The 22,913-nt window shown below is 38.3% G+C and overlaps 1 protein-coding gene across 5 annotated transcripts in view; it reads right to left on the bottom strand.

The window, feature by feature from the left end:
- Positions 1-22,658, bottom strand: part of LOC139747405 (WD repeat-containing protein 44) — an 88,594-nt gene extending 65,936 nt beyond the window's left edge. For 4 of the 5 annotated variants that reach the window (XM_071659731.1, XM_071659733.1, XM_071659732.1 and 1 more), the window contains exons 1-7: positions 22,466-22,658; positions 20,061-20,151; positions 19,107-19,217; positions 16,399-16,557; positions 12,729-12,974; positions 5,394-5,538; positions 3,059-3,579 (exon numbers count right to left, since the gene is read on the bottom strand). In XM_071659731.1, coding sequence (XP_071515832.1) covers positions 3,059-3,579; positions 5,394-5,538; positions 12,729-12,974; positions 16,399-16,557; positions 19,107-19,217; positions 20,061-20,151; positions 22,466-22,536 — 1,344 coding nt within the window. In that variant the 5' untranslated portion in view covers positions 22,537-22,658. The remainder of the gene's footprint in view (positions 1-3,058; positions 3,580-5,393; positions 5,539-12,728; positions 12,975-16,398; positions 16,558-19,106; positions 19,218-20,060; positions 20,152-22,465) is intronic. The other variant, XM_071659735.1, reaches the window with a different exon arrangement.
- Between the last annotated feature and the right edge of the window lie 255 nt (positions 22,659-22,913).

Raw genomic sequence — 22,913 nt, 5'->3', positions numbered from 1 at the left:
TGATGTCTCCATGGTTGTTTAATTTGTTTATGGATGGGGTTGTTAGGGAGGTAAATGCAAGAGTCCTGGAAAGAGGGGCAAGTATGAAGTCTGTTGGGGATGAGAGAGCTTGGGAAGTGAGTCAGTTGTTGTTCGCTGATGATACAGCGCTGGTGGCTGATTCATGTGAGAAACTGCAGAAGCTGGTGACTGAGTTTGGTAAAGTGTGTGGAAGAAGAAAGTTAAGAGTAAATGTGAATAAGAGCAAGGTTATTAGGTACAGTAGGGGTGAGGGTCAAGTCAATTGGGAGGTGAGTTTGAATGGAGAAAAACTGGAGGAAGTGAAGTGTTTTAGATATCTGGGAGTGGATCTGTCAGCGGATGGAACCATGGAAGCGGAAGTGGATCATAGGGTGGGGGAGGGGGCGAAAATTTTGGGAGCCTTGAAAAATGTGTGGAAGTCGAGAACATTATCTCGGAAAGCAAAAATGGGTATGTTTGAAGGAATAGTGGTACCAACAATGTTGTATGGTTGCGAGGCGTGGGCTATGGATAGAGATGTGCGCAGGAGGATGGATGTGCTGGAAATGAGATGTTTGAGGAAAATGTGTGGTGTGAGGTGGTTTGATCGAGTAAGTAACGTAAGGGTAAGAGAGATGTGTGGAAATAAAAAGAGCGTGGTTGAGAGAGCAGAAGAGGGTGTTTTGAAATGGTTTGGGCACATGGAGAGAATGAGTGAGGAAAGATTGACCAAGAGGATATATGTGTCGGAGGTGGAGGGAACGAGGAGAAGAGGGAGACCAAATTGGAGGTGGAAAGATGGAGTGAAAAAGATTTTGTGTGATCGGGGCCTGAACATGCAGGAGGGTGAAAGGAGGGCAAGGAATAGAGTGAATTGGAGCGATGTGGTATACAGGGGTTGACGTGCTGTCAGTGGATTGAATCAAGGCATGTGAAGCGTCTGGGGTAAACCATGGAAAGCTGTGTAGGTATGTATATTTGCGTGTGTGGACGTGTGTATGTACATGTGTATGGGGGGGGGGGTTGGGCCATTTCTTTCGTCTGTTTCCTTGCGCTACCTCGCAAACGCGGGAGACAGCGACAAAGTATAAAAAAAAAAAAAAAAAAAAAAAAAAAAATATATATATATATATATATTTATGTGTGGATGGGCCATTCTTTGTCTGTTTCCTGGAGCTACCTCGCTGATGTGGGAGACAGCGATCAAACATAATGAATAAATAAAATATATATGTGCACTTATTTTGTCTTTCATACTTGTTCACCATTTCCACATTAGTGAGGTAGTGCCTGGAACAGATAAAGACAAGGCCTCATTCTCTCACATCCATTTTCTAGCTGTCATGTGCTATGTACCATGTACTCCAGCTGCCCTGTCACATTTCATCTTACGCAAGGTTTCACCATGTCTTCTCTCTTTACCAAACCACTGGCATGACTCTTTCACTGTGTATACCTCCCCAACCTAAACACCCTTCATCTGCCACCCTATCATCAAACACATTTAACAATCCTTCAGAGAACTCACTCCATCCCCTCTTCACCTTATCACTGTCTGTTACCACTTCTCCATTTGCCCCCTTCAAAAATGTTCCCATTTGTTCTCACACTATTAACTTCCATCCAAAATATAGCCCTGCACTGTCCTCTTGACTTCCTGATGCATACTCTTTCCTTGTGAGTATTGTCCACACATCTCTCATTTTATTTTTGCTAGTAACTTTACCTTGCCATCCCACTATTCACTGCCCTTTCTTGCCGGTCCATCTCCCAACTTTTGCATGCCACACTTCTCTTGCACATGACAGCACTGCTTCCCTTATTACCTCCCATTCCTCATCCACTCCCTATCTTTGTTTACTCTCACCTTTTGCCATTCTACACTAAATCCCTTCTGATATTTCTTCACATGGCTGTCTTATCCAAGCTAACTTACTCCCATTACTCTCTTCTCATTCATATCATTTCCTCTTTTCTAAAAACCTCTACAAATCTTCGCCTCCACCAGACAGCAGTTAGACATCCCATCAACTGCCCCTTTAAGCATATTCACATCCAAGAGTCTCTCTTTTGCATGCCTATCAATAAGTATGTAATCCAATAATGCCTAATGACCACTTTGCCTACTCACTCACAAATACTTTATGTATGCTCCTCTTTTTAAACCAGGTATTCCCAATCACCAGTCCTTTTCATCATATAATTCCACAAGTTTTTCACAATTCACATTCACAGTATCAGATGTTCCATGCTTGTCAATCATATCTTCAACTGTCACATTACTCGCTTTGGAACTTAAATCACCAGTCACTAATACCCAGGCTCTTGTATCAAATATGCTGACACAAAAAATCAGCTGCTCCCAAAACACTTGCCTCTTTTCATCATTCTTCTCATGGACAGGTGCATAAGCACTAATAATCACCCATTCTCATTAGCAACTTTAATCTTAACCCACACCAGTCTGGAGCTTACTTTCTTACACTTTTCCACCCATTCTCACAACCCCTGCTTCAGCTCTTGCCCTCTTGCTAACTCCTGACTTTACCCCTTAGAAATTCCCAAACCTTTATCAACCACTGTCCTTGAGCTTTGTTTCACTCAGAGATAGAATTTCCAAACATACCTATCTCTCCTTACTTCTCATCTTGGTTACATCCACACACATTCAGACACACTAGCCTGAGCCTTGACAGAGGATGAACTCTCCTTACTTGGCTCCCCCTTCTGTTCCATCTTTTAAATACTCAATTGCAAGAAAGGGAGGGTTTCTAGCCCCCATCTCCTACCCTTTTAATCACCTTCTAAGACACAGGGAATATGTGGGTAGAATTCTCTCTAACGTATCCCCATGGATAGGTGTATTACACATGACAATTAAAGACTGGATGTGAGTGAATGAGGCCTTTTCTTTGTCTGTTCCTGATGCTACCTTGCTAATGCATTAAATAACAAACAAGAATTAAATGAAAGAAGCAAACTTTGGATGAAATTTTGAAGTCAATGTAAGTAATGCTCTAATTTTCTTATTCTTGCGATGCAAATATACATTACTTACATCATCAGTATTTAGTCTATTCCTTCGTCGTCTTCTAGGTGGAGCTACAGGAACAATACATGCACTGGAGAAAACTGAACTAGTTGTGGGTGGACCTGGTGAGATCTGGGGCGGTGTCTGAGTTACAAGGGGCGGAGCATGGGCAGTGAAGGTGGCTGTTCGAGAAGTTACGGTCTGAACATGGCCTATACTTGAAGTGCCAATCCCAACATTAGACTGACAAATTTTATCAGAAAGGTGGGCATTAGCAGCAGATGAAACTGGCACTGCTATGGATACCATTGGAGGAGGTTCAGGAGGCTGTTCTTCTTTAGGGGGTTCAGTATGAGGCAGGTGTTGGCCAGGAAAGGCTTCAGAAACAGATATCTGTGGCTGTGAGGAGATTTCTATGGATGGTAAATCAGGTGGTGAAGATTCTTGTGCTGTCCGGGGGAGGCTATTGGACTTGTCACTACCTGAGCTGCTCTTTGTGCTGGCCACCAGATCAGGCTCTGGGGACATGGTCATTCCTGCAATCTCACCTGTTAAAAAATTTGGAGGATTATTAAAGATAGCATGAGGCACACAGACTTGTAGTAAGGGTAATGGACAGTTTATGCAACAGCGTGAAATTTAAAGGAAAAACAGGGTTCATAATGGTGTGACAAAGGGTGAGGAAGTCATCACATAACTGCACTGTTGAAATCTATGCTGAATTTACATACACATATAGCAAAGCAAAGGTAATGTGATGCTGACAAGGACATATCCCCCAAAAATGATGGGTACAGAGGGAAGGAAAAATCATGCAGGATATGGCAATACTCTGTGAGAAGGTGCAAAAAATATTGCAGATGCAAGATTATCTGCCATGTAAATATCACTAGTAACGAGGGCTATCATCACAAACTACTTTGCAACTCACACACCAGGGATATTACAAAACCAAAATTATTTTCAAGCAATGTTAATTACTGTAATTACTATGCGTGTATAGAAGCATGAATGCTACTATCTTATTTTATTAATAATCTAGTATCATCCATGAAAGTATAGCCCAAATGAACATATAATACTGCCCATTCACGTGTCTGTTATATCAGTAACATACTGCAGCTAACAGAGAAATTTCAATGCCATTCATAAGTAGGCCAACTGTCATCTTGGGCCTTGACCAATGGGAGCAAACTCATGCCAAGCTGCAAAGTTTGAAAGCTGCCTAGGACCAGCAGTTAACTTTTAAGGGTAGACCAAGGCAGGCCTGCATTACATTTCTGCCCAAACAAGAGCACAGCTCTGCCACTATCTTAACAGTGCTACTACATGATTCCCTCAGTCTATTCTTTGAAGGGACATGCCAATCTGAGGGGCATAGATCTAATACGTGATTCTTTGTGATTAGTCTGCTGACTCCAGCTGAGTTAAGCAACACCATTACTCAGGCAAAGGTTTGGTCCCAGGCATGCCAGAATCTTGAGGTCATACTTAATGTATAAGGTTTTCTGCAATCACTCTTCCACTCTTTTTCTTTTCTTTCATGCTTGTCTGCAATATCCAATGTGAGAGAGATAGCATTCAGAACAGATGACCGCCTTTGAGGGAAAAAGATCCTCATCTGGAGCTTTCCTCTATTCTATCTTTTGGGAGATACTTCAGGAGGAGATTTCCAGCCTTTGTTTGTCCCTCTTGGTTGCCATCTATGACTTGTAGGAGATATATGGGCAGTAATCTTTCTCCCCAATTAAATTCTTTTAGCTTAGTTTTGGAAGATCTGAACATTATCATATTTACTATATTGAACTTAAGGCTGATATGCCCACCACAAAAAGTTCATTTTTCTGAAGACTCACCTTCATTAACTACTTGATTTCAGATTTACAATGCACACACATTGTTCTCCACCTTGTTTATTCTGAACTCTATCCACTCATCAGTTCATATTGTTCAATTCAGTTTCATTCTGAATTCTCATATTAATCCATGTTTCTGTCATACTAATAAAGTTTATATTAGATAATAGAATTTTCCATTGTACTATTTAATTTTTCTGTGTATCATGTCATTTCAGGGGTACATTTCATTCATAATTCAAGTTAATATCACTTATTGTATGTATATCCTACCTGAGTCAGAGACATTACAAAATGATATTCATACATTACTTCACTAAGGACCAAGGGGAAGACCAAGAAGGAGCTAAAATGATGGAGAAAAGGAAGCTTTGGTTTATCAGAGCCTGAACATTCAAGAGGGTTAATAGCGTGAGGTTCCTTTGTTTGTTCCTGGCAGTACCCCACCAAAAAACAAATAACGAAAGTAGATAATAAACTTCATGAAATTCCTGTAAGACACCAACCTGTATGTACTATGTTTCCTGATATCATATCTTTGGAAGGATCTGCATGTGATGATTCTATATTTTCAGGAGGAGACCCCACATCTTGACTTAATTGACCTTCCCGAATGGTCATTGCTTCCATTCCAGCTAAAATCTTGCCTACCTGGATGTAAAAGAAAAGAACATGTAAAAACAAGTTTCAAAATCATCCATATAACCTAACTTTAAGTCAAATCTGAAATGTTCATTTATGGCTCATTGTCTTTCCTTTTCTCTTTTTCACTTTTTTTTATCTTACGTTTTTATGTTGGAGGCACCTGTCAGGGACAAAAGTCCAAATTAAGGCAGAGCCTTAATCAAAATATAAAGAGGTTATTGAAAGGGAAAAGGAAGAGATGAGGAGAAGTATCTATAACTTTTGGAGGAAGGAAAAAACATGTCTTTTAAAAGTGCCAGGGCATAGTTAATGGGAAAGACATGAATGGGTAAAGAGTTCTTGAGCTTCAAGGCGTAAGGAAAGAAACAGTTATCAAAACTATTCATCCTTGTGTTTCCTATGGCCACACAGTAGTCATGTGATGCAGCAGCTTGGTGGGTACTGTGTGGTCTACCCAACAGTCAAAAGCATGTTTATCTCCATCATCAACTTTCAAATTACATTCAAAATGTTTGCAGATTAAACTTTCTTTAATTTCCCATTCATAATAATTAAAGTTTTGGCTATGAAGATAAAAAAAAATCATCCTAAGGCTTTATTCACACTTTTAACCAGACCTGTACAGAGAATTTTTTTCAACTTGTCTCTCAAGGGGAGCCTAGGATAGTTTCATTTCAGATGAGGTGCAATCAACTTATTCTTTATAAATAAGAAATCTCTTCAGTCTTCATCCTACTCATTCTCCTAAAACCACAAATCAACAACATGCAGACTGCAGTGACACTTCACTAACTCACAATTTCTTTTCAAAAACATTCCTAATAAGTAAAATTGTCATTCTACTAGTTTTTTATCTTCCCAAATGCTTTCATTCATTTCTATTACTTCTTTATATTCAATCTTTCTCCATAACTTTCTTTTAATGAATTTCAACTATTTCTTTACAAACAAAATTCTTTATTCCACACTCGGTATGCTCAATTACACCTACAACACCTTTCCTCAGTAAATCCAGAATAACTGGTTGTGATTCATACTCACACTTCACTACCACACAGTTTCCCTGGCTCTACCTCGCTGAAGCAGGGGGTAGAAATGCTGTTTCCTGTGGGGCAGGGCATCGCCAGTAATGGATAAAGACAAGCATGTATGAATATGTACAAGTGCATATATGTATATCTCTGTGTATGTGTATAAATATGTATGTATATGTGCATATGTTTATATGCATATGTATGTATATGTGTATGTATGGGGGTTTATGTATACATGTGTATATGAGTGGAAGGGCTGTTCTTCATCTGTTTCTTGGCGCTCCCTCACTGATGCAGATGCTTCACATGCACTGGTTCAATTCCATGACAGCACATCAACCACTGTATACCACATCATTCCAATACACTCTATTCCTTGCACACCTTTCAACCTCCAGTATGCTCAGGCCCTGGTCACTCAAAATCTTTTTCACTCCATCCTTCCACCTCCAATATGGTCTCCTGCTTCTCCTTCTTCCCTCTACCTCTGACACATATATCCTCTTTGTCAATCTTTCCTCACTCATTCTTTCCATGTGACCAAAACATTTCAACACGCCCACTTCTACTCCCTCAAACACACTCTTTTTATTACCACACATCTCTCTTACCCTTTCATTACTTACTCGATCAAACTACCTCACACCACATATTGTCCTCAAATATTTCATTTCCAACACATCCACCCTCCTCTGTACAACCATACCTACAGCCCATGCCTTGCAACCAAATAACATTGTTGGAACCACTATTCCTTCAAACGTATCCATTTTTGCTTTCCGGGATAACGTTCTCACCTTCCACACATTCTTCAATGCTCCCAGAACCTTTGCCCCCTCCCCCATCCTGTGACTCACTTCCATGGTTCCATCTGCTACTAAGTCTACTCCCAGATATCTAAAACACTTCACTTCCTCCAGTTTTTCTCCATCCAAACTTACCTCCCAATCAACTTGTACCTCAACCCTACTGAACTTAATAAACTTGCTCTTATTCACATTTACTCTCAACTTTCTTCTTTCACACACTTTACCAAACTCATCCACCCTTCTGCAGTTTCTCACCCGAATCAGCCACCAGAGCTGTATCATTGTCAAACAACAACTGACTCACTTCCCAGTCCCTCTCATCCAAAACAAACTGCATACTCGCCCCTCTCTCCAAAACTCTTGCATTTACCTCCCTAACCACTCCATCCATAAACAAATTAAACAACCATGGGGACATCACACACCCCTGCTGCAAACTGACATTCACTGGGAACTAACCACTCTCCTAGCTTTCTACTCATACACATACCTTACATCCTTGGTAAATCTTTTCACTGCTTCTAGCAACTTACCTCCCACACCATATACTCATAAAAACCTTCCACAAAGCATCTCTATCAACCCTATCAAATGCCTTCTCCAGATCCATAAATCCTACATACAAATCCATCTGTTTTTCTAAGTATTTCTCACATACATTCTTCAAAGCAAACACCTGATCCACACAACCTCTACCACTGCTCTTCTCCAATCTGATGCTCTGTACATACCTTTACACTCTCAATCAATACCCTCCCACATAATTTTCGAGGAATACTCAACAAACATATGCCTCTATAGTTTGAACACTCACCTTTATCCCCTATTTCTTTGTACAATGGTACAATGCATGCACTCCACCAATCATCTGGCACTTCACTAAGATCCATCTATACAATGAATATCCTCTCCAACCAATCAATAACACAGTCATCCCATCCCCTTTTGTAATAAATTCCACTGTAATACCATCCAAACCCACAGCCTTGCCAGATTTTATCTTCCACAAAGCTTTCTCTCTTTACCAAACCATTCTCCCTGACCCTCTCACTTCACACACCACCCCAACCAAATCACCCTATATCTACCGATCTATCATCAAACACATTCAACAAACTTTCAAAATACTCACTCCATCTCCTTCTCACTTCAACGCTACCTTTTATTACCTCCCCACTTGCCCCCTTCACCGATGTTCCCACTTGCTCTCTTGTCTTATGCACATTATTTACCTCCTTCCAAAACATCTTTTCATTTTCCTGAAAATTTAATGATACTCTCTTGCCCCAACCCTCATATGCCCTCTTTTTCAACCCCTTCACCTTCCTCTTGACCTCCTGCTGATTTCTCTTATACATCTTCCAGTCATTTCCATTCCTTCCTTGCAAGTATCATCCAAATGCCTCTCTTTTCTCAATCACTAACAACTTTACTTCATCCCACCCCTCACTACCCTTTCTAACCTGCCCACCTCCCACCATACTGTTGCCATATGCATTTCTTGCACATGCTATCACTGCTTCCCTAAATGCATCCCATTCCTCACCCACTCCCCTCATGCCATTTGCTCACACCTTAGTATGTATTCCTGTGAAAACAATTCAATCTAGGTATATTCAACAATTATCCATGGATTGAGATATACATGAATAGTACCATCTTATGCTCTATTCCCAGGGAAAACATTTAAAGATAACAGATTAGAAAGAAATAATGTAATATCTTTAGTATTATCCCTGGGGACAAGGAACAAAGAATACTACCAATGTATTTCTCATGTTGTAAATGTGACCAAGAAGGATACAAGCAAGAGCTGGAAATCCTCCTGTCCCATTTTATTACTTTCTGACAAAAGGAATATGGGAAGGGACTAAGCAGTGATTTTTCCTAAATGGTCCAGTTGTCTGTTCCTAATGCTATCTAGATATAGCAGGAAATGGTGAACAGGTATGAAAAAAGATATTTAACTATGATTTTGTTTCATTTCCCTGTACCATTTTCTTTCTATTTCATTTGGTCCCCTAGTCTTCCTGATCTTCCCATTATCTAATACTAGTCACCTGTGTGATGAAATGCTTTAGGCATGGACATGATGGCCAAAGTAGGTATGACTAATAACTGAGTGGATCTATGTGTCAGTAGTGGTGGGAGCATGAGGAAGGTAAAGAGCAAAAAAGAGATGGTAAGATGGAGTGAAAGATGTTTTAGGGGTATCTATACCTGAACAATCAGGAGAGCAAGATGCATGTACAGTATACAATGAACTGAATCAATGTGTTATGTAGGGGGAACTGTGACGTCAGTGGGCTGAACCATGGTATAAGAAGCAGTCAAGATAAAGTATGGAGTAGTCTGTGGGACTTGGCTATGTATGGCAGGCTCTTCCTTTGTACATCATAGTTGATGACTAAAGACTGAATACACGAAACTAGGGTCACTGTTCATTTAATCCAGATGATACTTTACTAAGGCTGGACAGTTGATTAAGTATACAAAAAATATCTTTTACTATATTCCACTTTACAATGGAACAAAATTATACAATTTTCAAACACTAACACATACCTTAAATTTCTGTTCAGTGTTTTATGATGGACATCTTCCACACTATGGCAAAAACTTCAGGATCATTCACCATAAACAATATGTTAGCTCATTAAATGTAATCCTATTCTCCATTCAAACTCTTTTTAAACAAGAAACATCACAACACACAATCAATAGCTGTTCATCTGGCATTCGTAACTTAAATACCTTTAGCCCTTAACATTCCATGCATCGGGTCTACCGGTACTATAATTTTTCTCCTTATACCCAGTCATATTACCTGCTTTATGTTATACTAGCCATTCCACATTAATAGATATTTGTTCTTGTTCTCTTCAGTGAACTGAATGCACATCACCTCGGTCTAATTCACTCTATCCGTGCACACTTTACATCCTACTGCATGCTTAGGCCTTGATTACTCAAAACCTTACCATTCAAACTCTTTTTAAACAAGAAACATCACAACACACAATCAATAGCTGTTCATCTGGCATTCGTAACTTAAATACCTTTAGCCCTTAACATTCCATGCATCGGGTCTCTGGTACTATAACTTTTCTCCTTATACCCAGTCATATTACCTGCTTTATGTTATACTAGCCATTCCACATTAATAGATATTTGTTCTTGTTCTCTTCAGTGAACTGAATGCACATCACCTCGGTCTAATTCACTCTATCCGTGCACACTTTACATCCTACTGCATGCTTAGGCCTTGATTACTCAAAACCTTACCATTCAAACTCTTTTTAAACAAGAAACATCACAACACACAATCAATAGCTGTTCATCTGGCATTCGTAACTTAAATACCTTTAGCCCTTAACATTCCATGCATCGGGTCTCTGGTACTATAACTTTTCTCCTTATACCCAGTCATATTACCTGCTTTATGTTATACTAGCCATTCCACATTAATAGATATTTGTTCTTGTTCTCTTCAGTGAACTGAATGCACATCACCTCGGTCTAATTCACTCTATCCGTGCACACTTTACATCCTACTGCATGCTTAGGCCTTGATTACTCAAAACCTTTACCACTCACTTCTTCCAACTCTAATTTTCAGTTTTCCTCTCCTCCTTAAGCCCTTCGCTTTTGACACATGTGCTCTCTGCCAACCTCTCCTTACTCATTCTTTCCATATAACCAAAACATTTCAGTGTACCTTCTTCAGCTCTCTCAGCCATACTCTCTTACCATAACATTTCTTACTCTATCAACCTTCCTCACACCACATAATGTCCTCAAACATTTAATTTCCAACACATATTTCCTCTTCCATACATTATGATCTATCATCAATCCATACAACACTGCCTTACCATAACATTTCTTACTCTTTACTCTATCAACCTTCTTCACACCATATAATGTCCTCAAACATTTAATTTCCAACACATATTTCCTCTTCCATACATCATGATCTATCATCAATCCATACAACACTGCCAAGACTACTATACCTTCAAACACGCCCCTGTTCACCCACAAAGATAGTGACTTCTCTTTTCACACATTCCTCAATGATTCCAGGGCCTTTACCCCTTTACCCTCCTCAATGTCCACTCTCAGGTATCTAAAACACTTCGCTTCCTCTACGTTCTCTCCATTCACATCCACACCCCAACTACCCCGTCTCTTGCCAAAGCTAAACCAGATGCCCTTGCTTTTATTCACATTCACTTGAAACTTTCAATCTCCCAGATTCAGAAGCCAGTTACTGCAGTTTCTATCTTGACTCTGCCTCCAGCAAACAATATTTAATTCATCTCTAAAGCATCCCCACCCCTACCAAACTGTAGACCTACCCCTCTCCCCAAAACATTCATATTCACTTACAAAATCACCCTATCCATAAACAAACTGCACTGCCATGGTGACATTACACACCCCTGCTGCAGACCCACTTTCACCTGGAACCATTGTACCTCCTCTCCACCTACTCACACACATGTATTATTCTCATAATAAAAACTCACTTTTTCAAATAACTTTCCTCTCTAGCAGGCTACATCAAACAACATACTGTGCATTAATTACATTCTACCTCAGCCTTTAACAAACCACATGCTTTCAGGAAGATGTTCCAGAGTTATGATGTTTTCATAACATAACGAGATCAGAAAAAGATAGTGACTGTTCAGTGGATTACACTTTTGCACAACCTGGAAGGTATATGATTTACTGTGATCGCTGGATGGCCGAACCTCTTGGGGGTAAAGAACACAACACAAAGAAGAGGTGTGGGATAACACAGATGGAAGAAAGATGTGGGTGTGTGTTACCCAGTGGGTCTGGTCATGTGGAGAGGATGCATGATGATAGGATGATAAAGAAATATATACGAGAAAGACAAAAAAAGAATAGGGGAAGCCTATATCTTGAGAGAGGAAATGAGAAAGTAAATTGGGGAGAGGGACTAGGAAGTTTTTTGGAGCATTAAGCAAGCCTGGAAGACGTGGTTTTGACATAACAGCCTGGAGAGTTCCCAGGTGGAATAAGTCAATACAGAAACAGAGACAGAGAGACACATTCCTAAATTTTTTATCAGTCATTATTAAAGTTGTCGTCAATAATGCCAATTTTGAGGTATCAGTGATATTCCTCTTTTGATTTTGTACCGATACACAATCTGGAGATACCATTACACTGCTCCTTTGTTGTAATGTACTATTCTAAAGGAAGCAATTTAAAGTTGCTAAGTGCAATGGTTTCTATGTAATATTTTCATCTTACATTCACTTAATCCAAGCTATTAATGGCCCTTGACATACAAGATTAAAAAAAAATAACAACTAACCTTTCCTAGTGAAACTGAGCTATAAACACTTGCAGCATCATGCTCAACAACTCTAAAAGGGTGAGAAGTCCTTCCTGAGGGATAGATTGCATCTACCGAGGAGGACTGACTTCCAACAGGTGAAGGAGGAAATGGTGGGTCATCATCTTCTTTTTGGATCTGTCTCCGTACTTCCTGATGTCTCGTGCGTCGTCTTCCTCCTGATCTAACTCGTGGAGCTGCTTCATCATCATCATCATCATCACCCTTATGAAAATACAAATTCTTATGAGAGTCTACTACGTTCAGGGAAGAAACTGTGTCAACTGCAAACAGTCTATAGAGCATACACCCGACATTAGAAAAATGAATTACTGCTTCAAGAAAAAACACACAGAACTAGCAAGAAAAAACTTTACTGGCCTATGATGCTGCTACACACGATATCAATTCTCTTTACTTGTATCAAACTAATTTGTTAACTGGGTCTGCATACTATTTTTCTGGTACAAACCCAAGATGACCCTCATTTATGGAGTTCTCATGATCAGATTTTCTAATAAGTGTCCTTTTATCACTCTTTCAAAGATTTATTACATGTGAAGTCAAGTTAATCAATCAATAATGCTTTGGTAATAGCTTGGATACTCCTTTGTGCATTGAGTCAGCAATTCTTTTTTGCTTTCATCCAGACGTTGCCTCATCAACAACATCACTATTTTTCATACTACTGTTTTTGTCTTCTTGTGAAAGATGGCTTGGATTCCATCTTGTTCAAGAGCTGAATTTTCTATAAGCTCATTAATCTCTCTCACTATATCATTTTCCACAATCTCCATATCCACATGTATTTTCATGCAAAAGCCACAAAAGATATTTTTCATCCTCTTAAGTTTAAAAAGCAAGATGCATGTGATCTACTGAAAGTTATGAGAATTTCAGTTATAACCACTAAAACATGCCCCAACCAAGGAAAAGACAAAAGAAGGAAGAGAATTCCACAGATCAGCTGTTCCTAGAAAGAAGGAGGTATCACAACAGCCAATTCTCAAGTGGCTGGACTCCACACAGGAGTGAGAAGAGTAGCTCAATGCTTACCACAGTTCCAAACCTTGAGGATGGGGACACATGCAAACAGTTCAGGAGAACAGTGGCCAAAATACTACCCAAAGAATAAAAAGAGAACAGCAATATTACAGCATGGGGAAAGAGAAGGGTGAAGAGACAGGAGAACTGATGAGATAGAAGACTTTTGATTCCACTCTATTCAATAGAGTGAATCCCCCCTAAAAAAAAAGTGTGAACAGTATTCCACATTCAGGCAAATAAAATTCTTGTCGATGTGAAACAGCTGCTCACAAGAAAAGTAATTATGACACCTATACACAACACCCAGTTTTTGAGAAGCAACTTTGTGATGTGATTATATGGGGTTACCAAGACTGGGAGGAAGATACAGTTATGTCCAGCACGTTTATATTAATAAAAGGCTAAACTGAGGTGTTTTGAAACTGAACAGAGAAAAACAAATGATTCTTTGTTGGAGATATAGGAACAAATTGTATAATAGTGGTGGAAAACTCATATGCTGCTTGCTCGTCAGCACTCACTGCCTCACCAGAAGTATGTAGGCTGTGGAAGTACTTTGGCAATTAGAATTTTCAAGCCACCCACAACTAGCTGGGAAAGTCAACAGCATCAATCCTACCTCTTTTTGTTCTTGCAGGTTGGTGAAAATGCTTCTTGTATTTCCCATGATGAACAGCTAGCTCAGTAAGAGCATGTGTCACTGCATCATGTACTGTATCCACATGCCCATCTGGTTCTTTATCTTTTCCATTAAAGAACTCCTTGAACAAGTATCATTTACTAAGACTAATGAGGAGGAGAAATCCAAAAAAGCTAAGATCTTTCCTTTAGTCTTCAAGATTGTTCTAATCATCAACAATGCTAAACACAAGCTCCAGCCAGCATTAACCTGACACTCACCAGCCTCAGTACAATGTACCACTTGTATTTTCATATCCAAACTAATGCTCTTCGTCACATCATCAGTATCACCTGCAAACCTTTTCCCAACTAGTATGGGTGTCTTAAACATACTGAGTAGGAGAAACTATGAAGAATGAATTTACCATACTGTGGTAAAGACAACTGCATGTAGAAAGCCTAAATCTGGAAGCCCAGGGTGTTGACTGGCTCACTGTAGATCAACATACCATGTACACTCTTCCTATTGTCTGAGTGAACAGCTCAGAGAAACAAAAGAAATGCTGCATATTACCCACTACCTATATATCACATCCAAAATTCTTCTTTTCTTTACAAGCTTACTCATATTACCAACACTGACACTTACATGCCATTTTCTATATATTATGCAAATTAAGTGTTGTCAAGTTTCAAGTGAACGATGAAGACAAAGTCTGTGTTTATGAAATGAGTTCCAGAAACCCATGTGAATATCAGGAAGAAAAGGAAAGACAAAAACCCATATCACCAACAACCCATATTACTTTCCCATATTACCAACATTAACACCTGCATGCCATTTTCAAGACATTATGCAAATTAGTGTTGTCAGGTTTCAAGTGAATGATTAAGAGAAAGCTTGTGTCTGTGGACAGAATTCCAACAACCTATATGCATATAAGGAAAAGAGGGCAGACAACAACCTGGGCCAGGATGTAGAAAAAGACAACTAACAGAGTGCTGGCTCACAGAACCAGTCACTGTTGCTCATGACACCTAAGTGGTAGTACCCCCCTGGTTGGTACCTGTCTATTTCTTCCTACAGCTAAACACATTCTTAATAATAATAGTGAAACACATGCCGCATAACATTTAGGTTAATACCTTTTCTGCCACATAAACTGCAACTTAGTTTCACATCTACAAAACTTAAAACTAGAATAAATTTCAGAATCTTCTATTCTGTACCTTGCAGCCATCTACACCTTTGAAATAAGATTCTGCTCTCACAACTAAACACTTTCAGATTGACCAAAAATATCTCAGAAATAGGGATATTCCATCAGGCACCCTGTAAAAAGATGAAGCTCATTCATGTAAAAATGTGTGAGGGCTGAGTTCTGGGAGTTGAAACAAACCAAAGAACACACAAGGACACACACACTCCAAAGCAATCAGAGGCCATAACATGAAATTAAGCAAGAAACTTGCTAAAAAAAAGATGTAAAGAAGTACCTTTATGGTATAAAAGTGGTGGATGAATGGAACTGAATGACAAAGGGCATGATATTACAAACCATACATAAATCTAAGAGGTTGTAAGATAGAAAAGAATATTCAAAAGCTGGGGACCCTACAGGTGTAAAGAAATCTTTCTCCCCATACATTACAAACAGGTAATTACACACTTGATGTAGTTGTCAGCATTACTGACCATGAGTCCACGTGAGTCAGCCCAGGGTCGGACCCAAATGAGTTTGAATCCTAGGTGTGGCATTTAGCCTACACCCAACACAGATGTTCCTCTTACTCTCGGGGCTGGTTGTTAAAAATGGGTACAGTGTCTGGCTAAGGCAAGGGTGTGTGCATACATACATAGGATCAAAGACATGATACATATATACAAGGTTAAGAGATGGGGCAACATGAGTGTAAAATTATCTCTTTGTAACACACAAGTGGTAATCAAATACACACCAAAAAAAGTATAATTACTTACTAAGTTTCCTAAAAGAGATCCGCTGCAAGCACTGCTGGATTCCTCAACATCACGTTTCCCAGCACTGACACCACCTAAGCTGAGTCGTTCTTCTTTTTCTAAGCCAGCAGTAGAGCCTTCAACTTTTGGTTGTTCAGTAGAAACCAGATCTTTTGAACACTGAAAATTTTAGGATAATAAAAGTAGGTTTTGAAAGAACACCATTTGTCAAACACAGGAAGGGTCCTCTGATCATCTGAGTGAGCACTTGCTCAAGTGGAGATTAGAACACTATCTTCACCCTCAAAAAAGGTATATCCTTAAAGATGCACCCCATTCATCCCATGAGGCTTACAGATCCTTGTTCACAGAGGCTCAACACCTGTATAGCAACCCACTGAATTCCATAACCTCACAACATGGAGGTGAGGTAGTATAAAGTGGCCAATCACCGTCATTCATCCTCTGACTGTTGGCATTTGTGCCTCATTTTTCAAAATACAAGAGAAAGAATGGGAAGGGAAAATAAAAGATGCTCAAGTGGCTCTACCTAGAGTAGAAAAATGGGTTTTCCCCCATCAATGCCTACATTTCTCATCTAAGGACAGAGCACCATGAGCATCAGAAAACATGCCCATATGAACGAGGAAGGACTTTGAGAAAACCCTACAAAAAACTAAAGAAAGTATATACTGTTAATAAAAAATGGGTCCATACTTTAGACCATCCTCTTCTTATGGAAGTTCAACCAGGGGTAAGCATATATTCTGATGAACAAAGGTGTCTGTTAAATACCAGAGATCAATTCTACTAATCTCATCCACAGATAGGCCCCTAAATCCCTTTGCATTTGCAACCACCATCATACAGGCTCTTCACATGGCAATATATGTATTTTTTTGCTTCAGTCATGAACAAAAGTCCACATCAACGTTAGGCCTAAATAGAAATATAAAGAACGTTAACGAACGAAAAAAAGAGAAGACAAGGAAAAGTATTTACAAATTTTGGAGGAAGTGAAAAATCTCTTAAAAAGTGCCAGGTCATGGTTATTGAGACAAATATGAGAGGATAGAGCTCCAAAGCTTCAAGGTGTAGGAAAAGACAGTAATCAAAACAACCCACCCCAGAGGTGTTAAAGGCCACACAACAATGATGTGATGCAACAGCTTGCCAAGCATTGCATAGTCTCGCTACAACCATATGTCTATGGATCACCTCTTTCTGCCCTTAAGGCATTCAAAAGCATACTTTTTTGGTATGCAGAGGTGTCTTGCCAGTATTGCCTAGAGTTAGCATTGGGAAAAATTCCCTCTATGTCAGTGACCCACATAAGAGGTTGAGGGTTGGATGAATCCTCATGGATACACCTTAATTTGAGGGTAAAATCACACTTTAATCCCCATAAAGCAAATATTCTCTACGATAATCATAGGGCTTTATCCAATTGTGAAAAATTCTATAAGTACATACTAATGAAATGCAAGATTAAAATATTCTCCGACAATTTCTATGCAGAATCTCCAAAGACATACCATGTCATAGTTCAAATTCCTCATACATTTTGTCCCCAAATATCAACTTGCATCACATTTTACATCTATATCTACTAACTTTTTCTATGTATAGATATCCTAACTGCTGTATGCATCATTAGATGGTATATGTACTTCAGGAGATGGTACAACCGGAGTATAAGGGAAGTCTAAAACAAAGAGAGTGTCAGTGAAACATAAGCTTTATATTAATTCTTACATAAGTCTATTTACTCTCTCTATGTAAGCTGCCTATTTTTCCTATTGTCTGGATATCCTAACTGTGACATAAATTGTATGCTGGTATACCTACTTCCCTTAGAGGTACAGGTGGTGAACAAGGGAAGTCTAGTGCAAAGTGTGTTACCCAAGCATAATTCTTAAGGTAATTCTTACATAAACTTGTTTCCTATCTTTATGTCAGTCACTCATTCTTTCTGTTGTGTGAACACCTTAAATGTGACACACATTCTTTATTGGTAAACAAACAACTGCAACATGTATCACATGAAAAGATTTCTTTGCTTTTGTTTTAAAAATTGCATGCACTCCTGTCTTAAAATACATTACTCACTCCTCTTGCTCCTATCTTGCTGCACAATGATGCATTCAACTCGATGGTACCCAAACACTCACATCAACAATCCAACATGGCAAAACAAAAGTTGATAAAGGGTTTATCTTTTTCATTTGTCTTCCTCTGCATGCATATCTTTAATTTCATATGGATACATTATTACTCATCAGTTTCTGTCTGTATTTTCTACACATAACTAGGCACAGTTAAAGTTACAATATATTCAAATTATCATATGAAGGCCCATCTTTCTAAAATTTGTAAAATGTCAAAATACATTCATTGCCTGGTCCCAGGCATTACATCAAATCTCAACCAGCTCTTTGTAAAAATTATGTAATGGAAAGAATACCACTACACAAAACAATACTGTACCACAAATACATTTCTTATCACTAACTCACCAATCCATTCTACTAGATAAGCAAAATTCTAAAAAGCTAATAATAATCTTTGTCAGGCCCATATGAAAGTTTTTATCTTTTACTTCTAACTTTCTGGATATTCCTCTAGATACTCGATACATCATTAATACTAATCACTGGCTTACAAGGGATGTTTTTACAGACAACAGGAAACAATTCTTTTATCACTATAGTACAGCACCTATAACTAACCTGAAAAGCTTTCAGTGGGTGGAGGAAAGGTTGGGAAGGTGGTTGCATAATAGTTGAAGGCTGACTCTGCTGGTTTAAGTTCTTTTCCATTGACTGGAGTAAATCTTGACCCTAAAATAATAAATTTATTTATTTTTGTATTTCAAACTGTAAGAAAACAGTGCATGAAACTCATAACATATACAGTAACCCTGTATATGCTACCATTACCATTCCCATGCTACTAGCATTATCATTCCTATCAATGTTCACATTGCTAATTCTACAATTTTCTCATGTCCCCAACACACTGACCTACAAAACAAAATCTTGTCACCACTCAATTATGGTCAAGTGTTCTGGTAACACATTCCCAAATTTCATTTTTCCAACAATATGGAGAATTATCATTCTCATACAGTACTTGTCGAGTTCTTATTTCACTTCAATCTATAAATCAGCATACAGTAAATCTCTTTTGTGGTGTTATTGGACTCCAACTGTATCATAAGTGAAAAGTAACCTTTGGTGAGGCTGTGTCATCATCACTGGATAAAAAACAGTTTCAGTTGCATCATTTCCCTGCTCCTCACTAGAGTAAATACTTGAAACTTCAGGAGCCCCATAAATGGGGTCCCAGGGTTGTAGTTAATTCTCTTCTGCTTTATTTTCATCCCACACATATCTTCAACTAAGCAGTTTAATTCACGTTTCTTTCATCTTAAAAATCTTTACCAATCCCTTTAAAGTCACATTTCCACAACAAAAATGCCTAAAGAATATCATAGCAGAATCTTCACTATTATATCACTAATCACTTGGTGTGCAATATCAGTTGCTAATTTAGCATAAGTAAATCTAATAATACAGTATATGGCCATAGTCACTCTAATATAAAAAAAGCAATCATGATTTAGATCAGACACATCCTTTAATCTACTTAGCCAAGTGATAAAGTTAAAAACTCAAACTTACAATAGTCAAGTTCCCCAGTGCAGATGAATGTTCTAAAGGAATCCATTGGTGTTCTTTTGAACTTACATCTGCAGCAGCTCCCTCCTCTGACCTGTGATGAATAAAGTTATAATACTATTGATACTGCAGTACCAGCATCAGCAGATAAAATGGTATCTTTCTTATCCTTATAAAAAGCAAAAGTTATCATAATTTTGAGAGCGTTTACATTTCATAATTTCTTATTCAATCTTGGAAGAATAACTGTAGCAAACAAAATCAGAAACTGGTGCCAACATGCACTACCAGTGCAAAGACAGAAACAAGTTTACCTTATAAATGATAAGTAATCTTACTAAGTTCATAACAGCCTAAAATAACACAAATGGTAATAAGTAAATACAGTATGCAATGTCTTTATGATCATATGTACATATCCATACAACAGTTCCATTTTCCAAACATATGGAAACTTACCAACATAGTATCCACCTAATACCTTACAAACCTCTATAACTCTCCCCCCTCATTAATCTATATCAGTATTTCTTTCTATTCCCTAATGATTAGCTTCCTCTCCACCCAGTCCAATCAAGTAGTTATTGACGCACTGACTTCCCCATATTCTATCACCAGTAGTGCCCATGAAGGTTCTGTCCTACAGCCTAATCCTTTTTCTTTTCAACATCTAACTCTGTTCACCCTTATTCTAATGATTCTACACTAAATGCTTCAACTCACTTCTGCTTTCCTCCACAGTCTTAACACCTGTTCTCCTTATGATGTAGCAATAAATACATCTTGTTTAATTCAGACCTATGCAACATCTTAAAATGGAAAAACACTTACCCAGTTACATGAAATGTTGCTAAAACACATCTACCAGTATCTCTTTCTAAATACAACTAGTTTCCCTCTGTTCAATTTCAAATCCCTGCAATTCATTCCTGAACTAACATAAACATGATGAGTCTAACCATATTCTCCAATTTATTCAGGAAACCCCAAATAATAAACAAAACATGATTCCTAAAAGCTTGGGTTGTTGTATAGGGGTTATAATTATTTTTCATGTGAGCAGCTATGTCATATTCATATAGGTCTTATTCCCTCCAAAGTACAGAATACTGTTCACATATTTTGGATGGCTCTTCTTCCAACTCTTTACTTGCCAGAGTAGAGTCAAAAGCCATTTATCTCATCAATTCTCCAGGCATCATCTCTCTCCATGCATTGCTCTCCATCTACCTACACCTCAAATACAGTTTTTGATAACGAGCGGCTTTGTTCTGCAATGCTGATGTGTTGCTAATTACATACAATACAATGTGCATAGTGTGATTTGGAGCATTATAATTTGATGTTGGAGCTGATAATGAGGGTTATGTTTATCAAGGAAAATGTGGGGTTCATAAATATCAATGTTGGCAAATCACTCGAAAAATTCAACAGACCCAATGAAAACCTCACTCAACCTCCCTAGCACTGAAGCTATATCTAAAGACTCAATATTCTAGTCAAAATATACCAGTCATACACACAATTAAGTATCACATCAACTTCCTATGATTGCCAATATACACCCAACTGATCAAGCAACCCTTTATGCCACTGCTTAAATTCTCTAACAACAGCCATTCCATGCAAAACTTAACATCAGACCAACTGACATTAGTTTATTGCTGCTGCACATCTCAGCTAATTTGGGAATTTTGGACAGATATACTAGAAGGTATATAACTGCTGAGTTTCACTGATTTCCTAGAGGCCCTACATGATCCACACCCAAAAAGTCAGTATCAGATAGAATACATTGACATGCTTTTGAATCATGGGGGAAAGACCTATAGAAGCAAAGCTGGGGGTTGTACCAAGCAGAGGTTATTTTGACAACTAGCTGTCACTTATAAGTCAAAACCTACTTTTGTCAAGTAATACTTTGTACACCCTCTTCCAAATTAAGGATACACTTGTCAACTTTTCCTATAGCATAAAGTATTTGCAAGCATAGACATTAAAACAGATATTAATTCTAATGAACAGAAAAGTCAATCATCTTGATTGCACTATGTTCACCAGGGTCAGGGAAAGCTGATACCCATTAACATCTTGATGTCTCAGGAAAACATAGCATTAAAACAGTCACATCAATCAATCTTGCGAAACCCTATTCTAACCCAATATGACCTAGCCTACCTCAACGTAATCCAGACGAAGTCCAATGGAAATAAATAAATATGTAGAAAATACCTGAATGACGATTTCATGGACGTGTATAGCATAAAGTACATCATATAAATTTTTATAACTTCATCATTCTTACAAATAAAACAGGAAAAAAACTGAACGAATGTAATTTCCAAAATCCCCAATTCATTACATGCATATTTTAAAGATAATCATTTGGAATCCAAATCAACAAGTACCTGACTGATTGCCGATGTGGTGTGATGTCAAAGGCATCGAAAAATTCCTCTGTATCACTTTCAGAAGACATTGCTATAAGGAACACTAACTCTTTTGTGATTTTCCATTTATAATTCTTAATTTTGATCAACCTTGTCAACCAAACCCACTCTACGTCAGCTGACGGTAGCCATTGTTGTTTACGCCTTGATAATACTATGTGATTGGTGGGATGCAAATGACATCATAGCCCGCTGTAATTCCAATATGAGATTGAAAATCGATTTGTAAAAAAAAAGCCATACGTATTTCTCTCATACATCAAATATTTGTTTGTATGTGTAACTATTCCCCAAGTAAATTCAAATTATTCATACTAGGCTCATTCTTCTTGATTATTCTTTGCCAATGCACTTCTACTTTATTTTGTTAGTAGGTTGGTACGTTCAGCATTTCTTATATATAACT

Source organism: Panulirus ornatus, chromosome 68, assembly GCF_036320965.1.
Source record: "Panulirus ornatus isolate Po-2019 chromosome 68, ASM3632096v1, whole genome shotgun sequence".
NCBI lineage: Eukaryota > Metazoa > Arthropoda > Malacostraca > Decapoda > Palinuridae > Panulirus > Panulirus ornatus.
The sequence above is the reverse complement of the archived record's forward strand: the minus strand, read 5'-3'. Positions and strand labels throughout refer to the sequence as shown.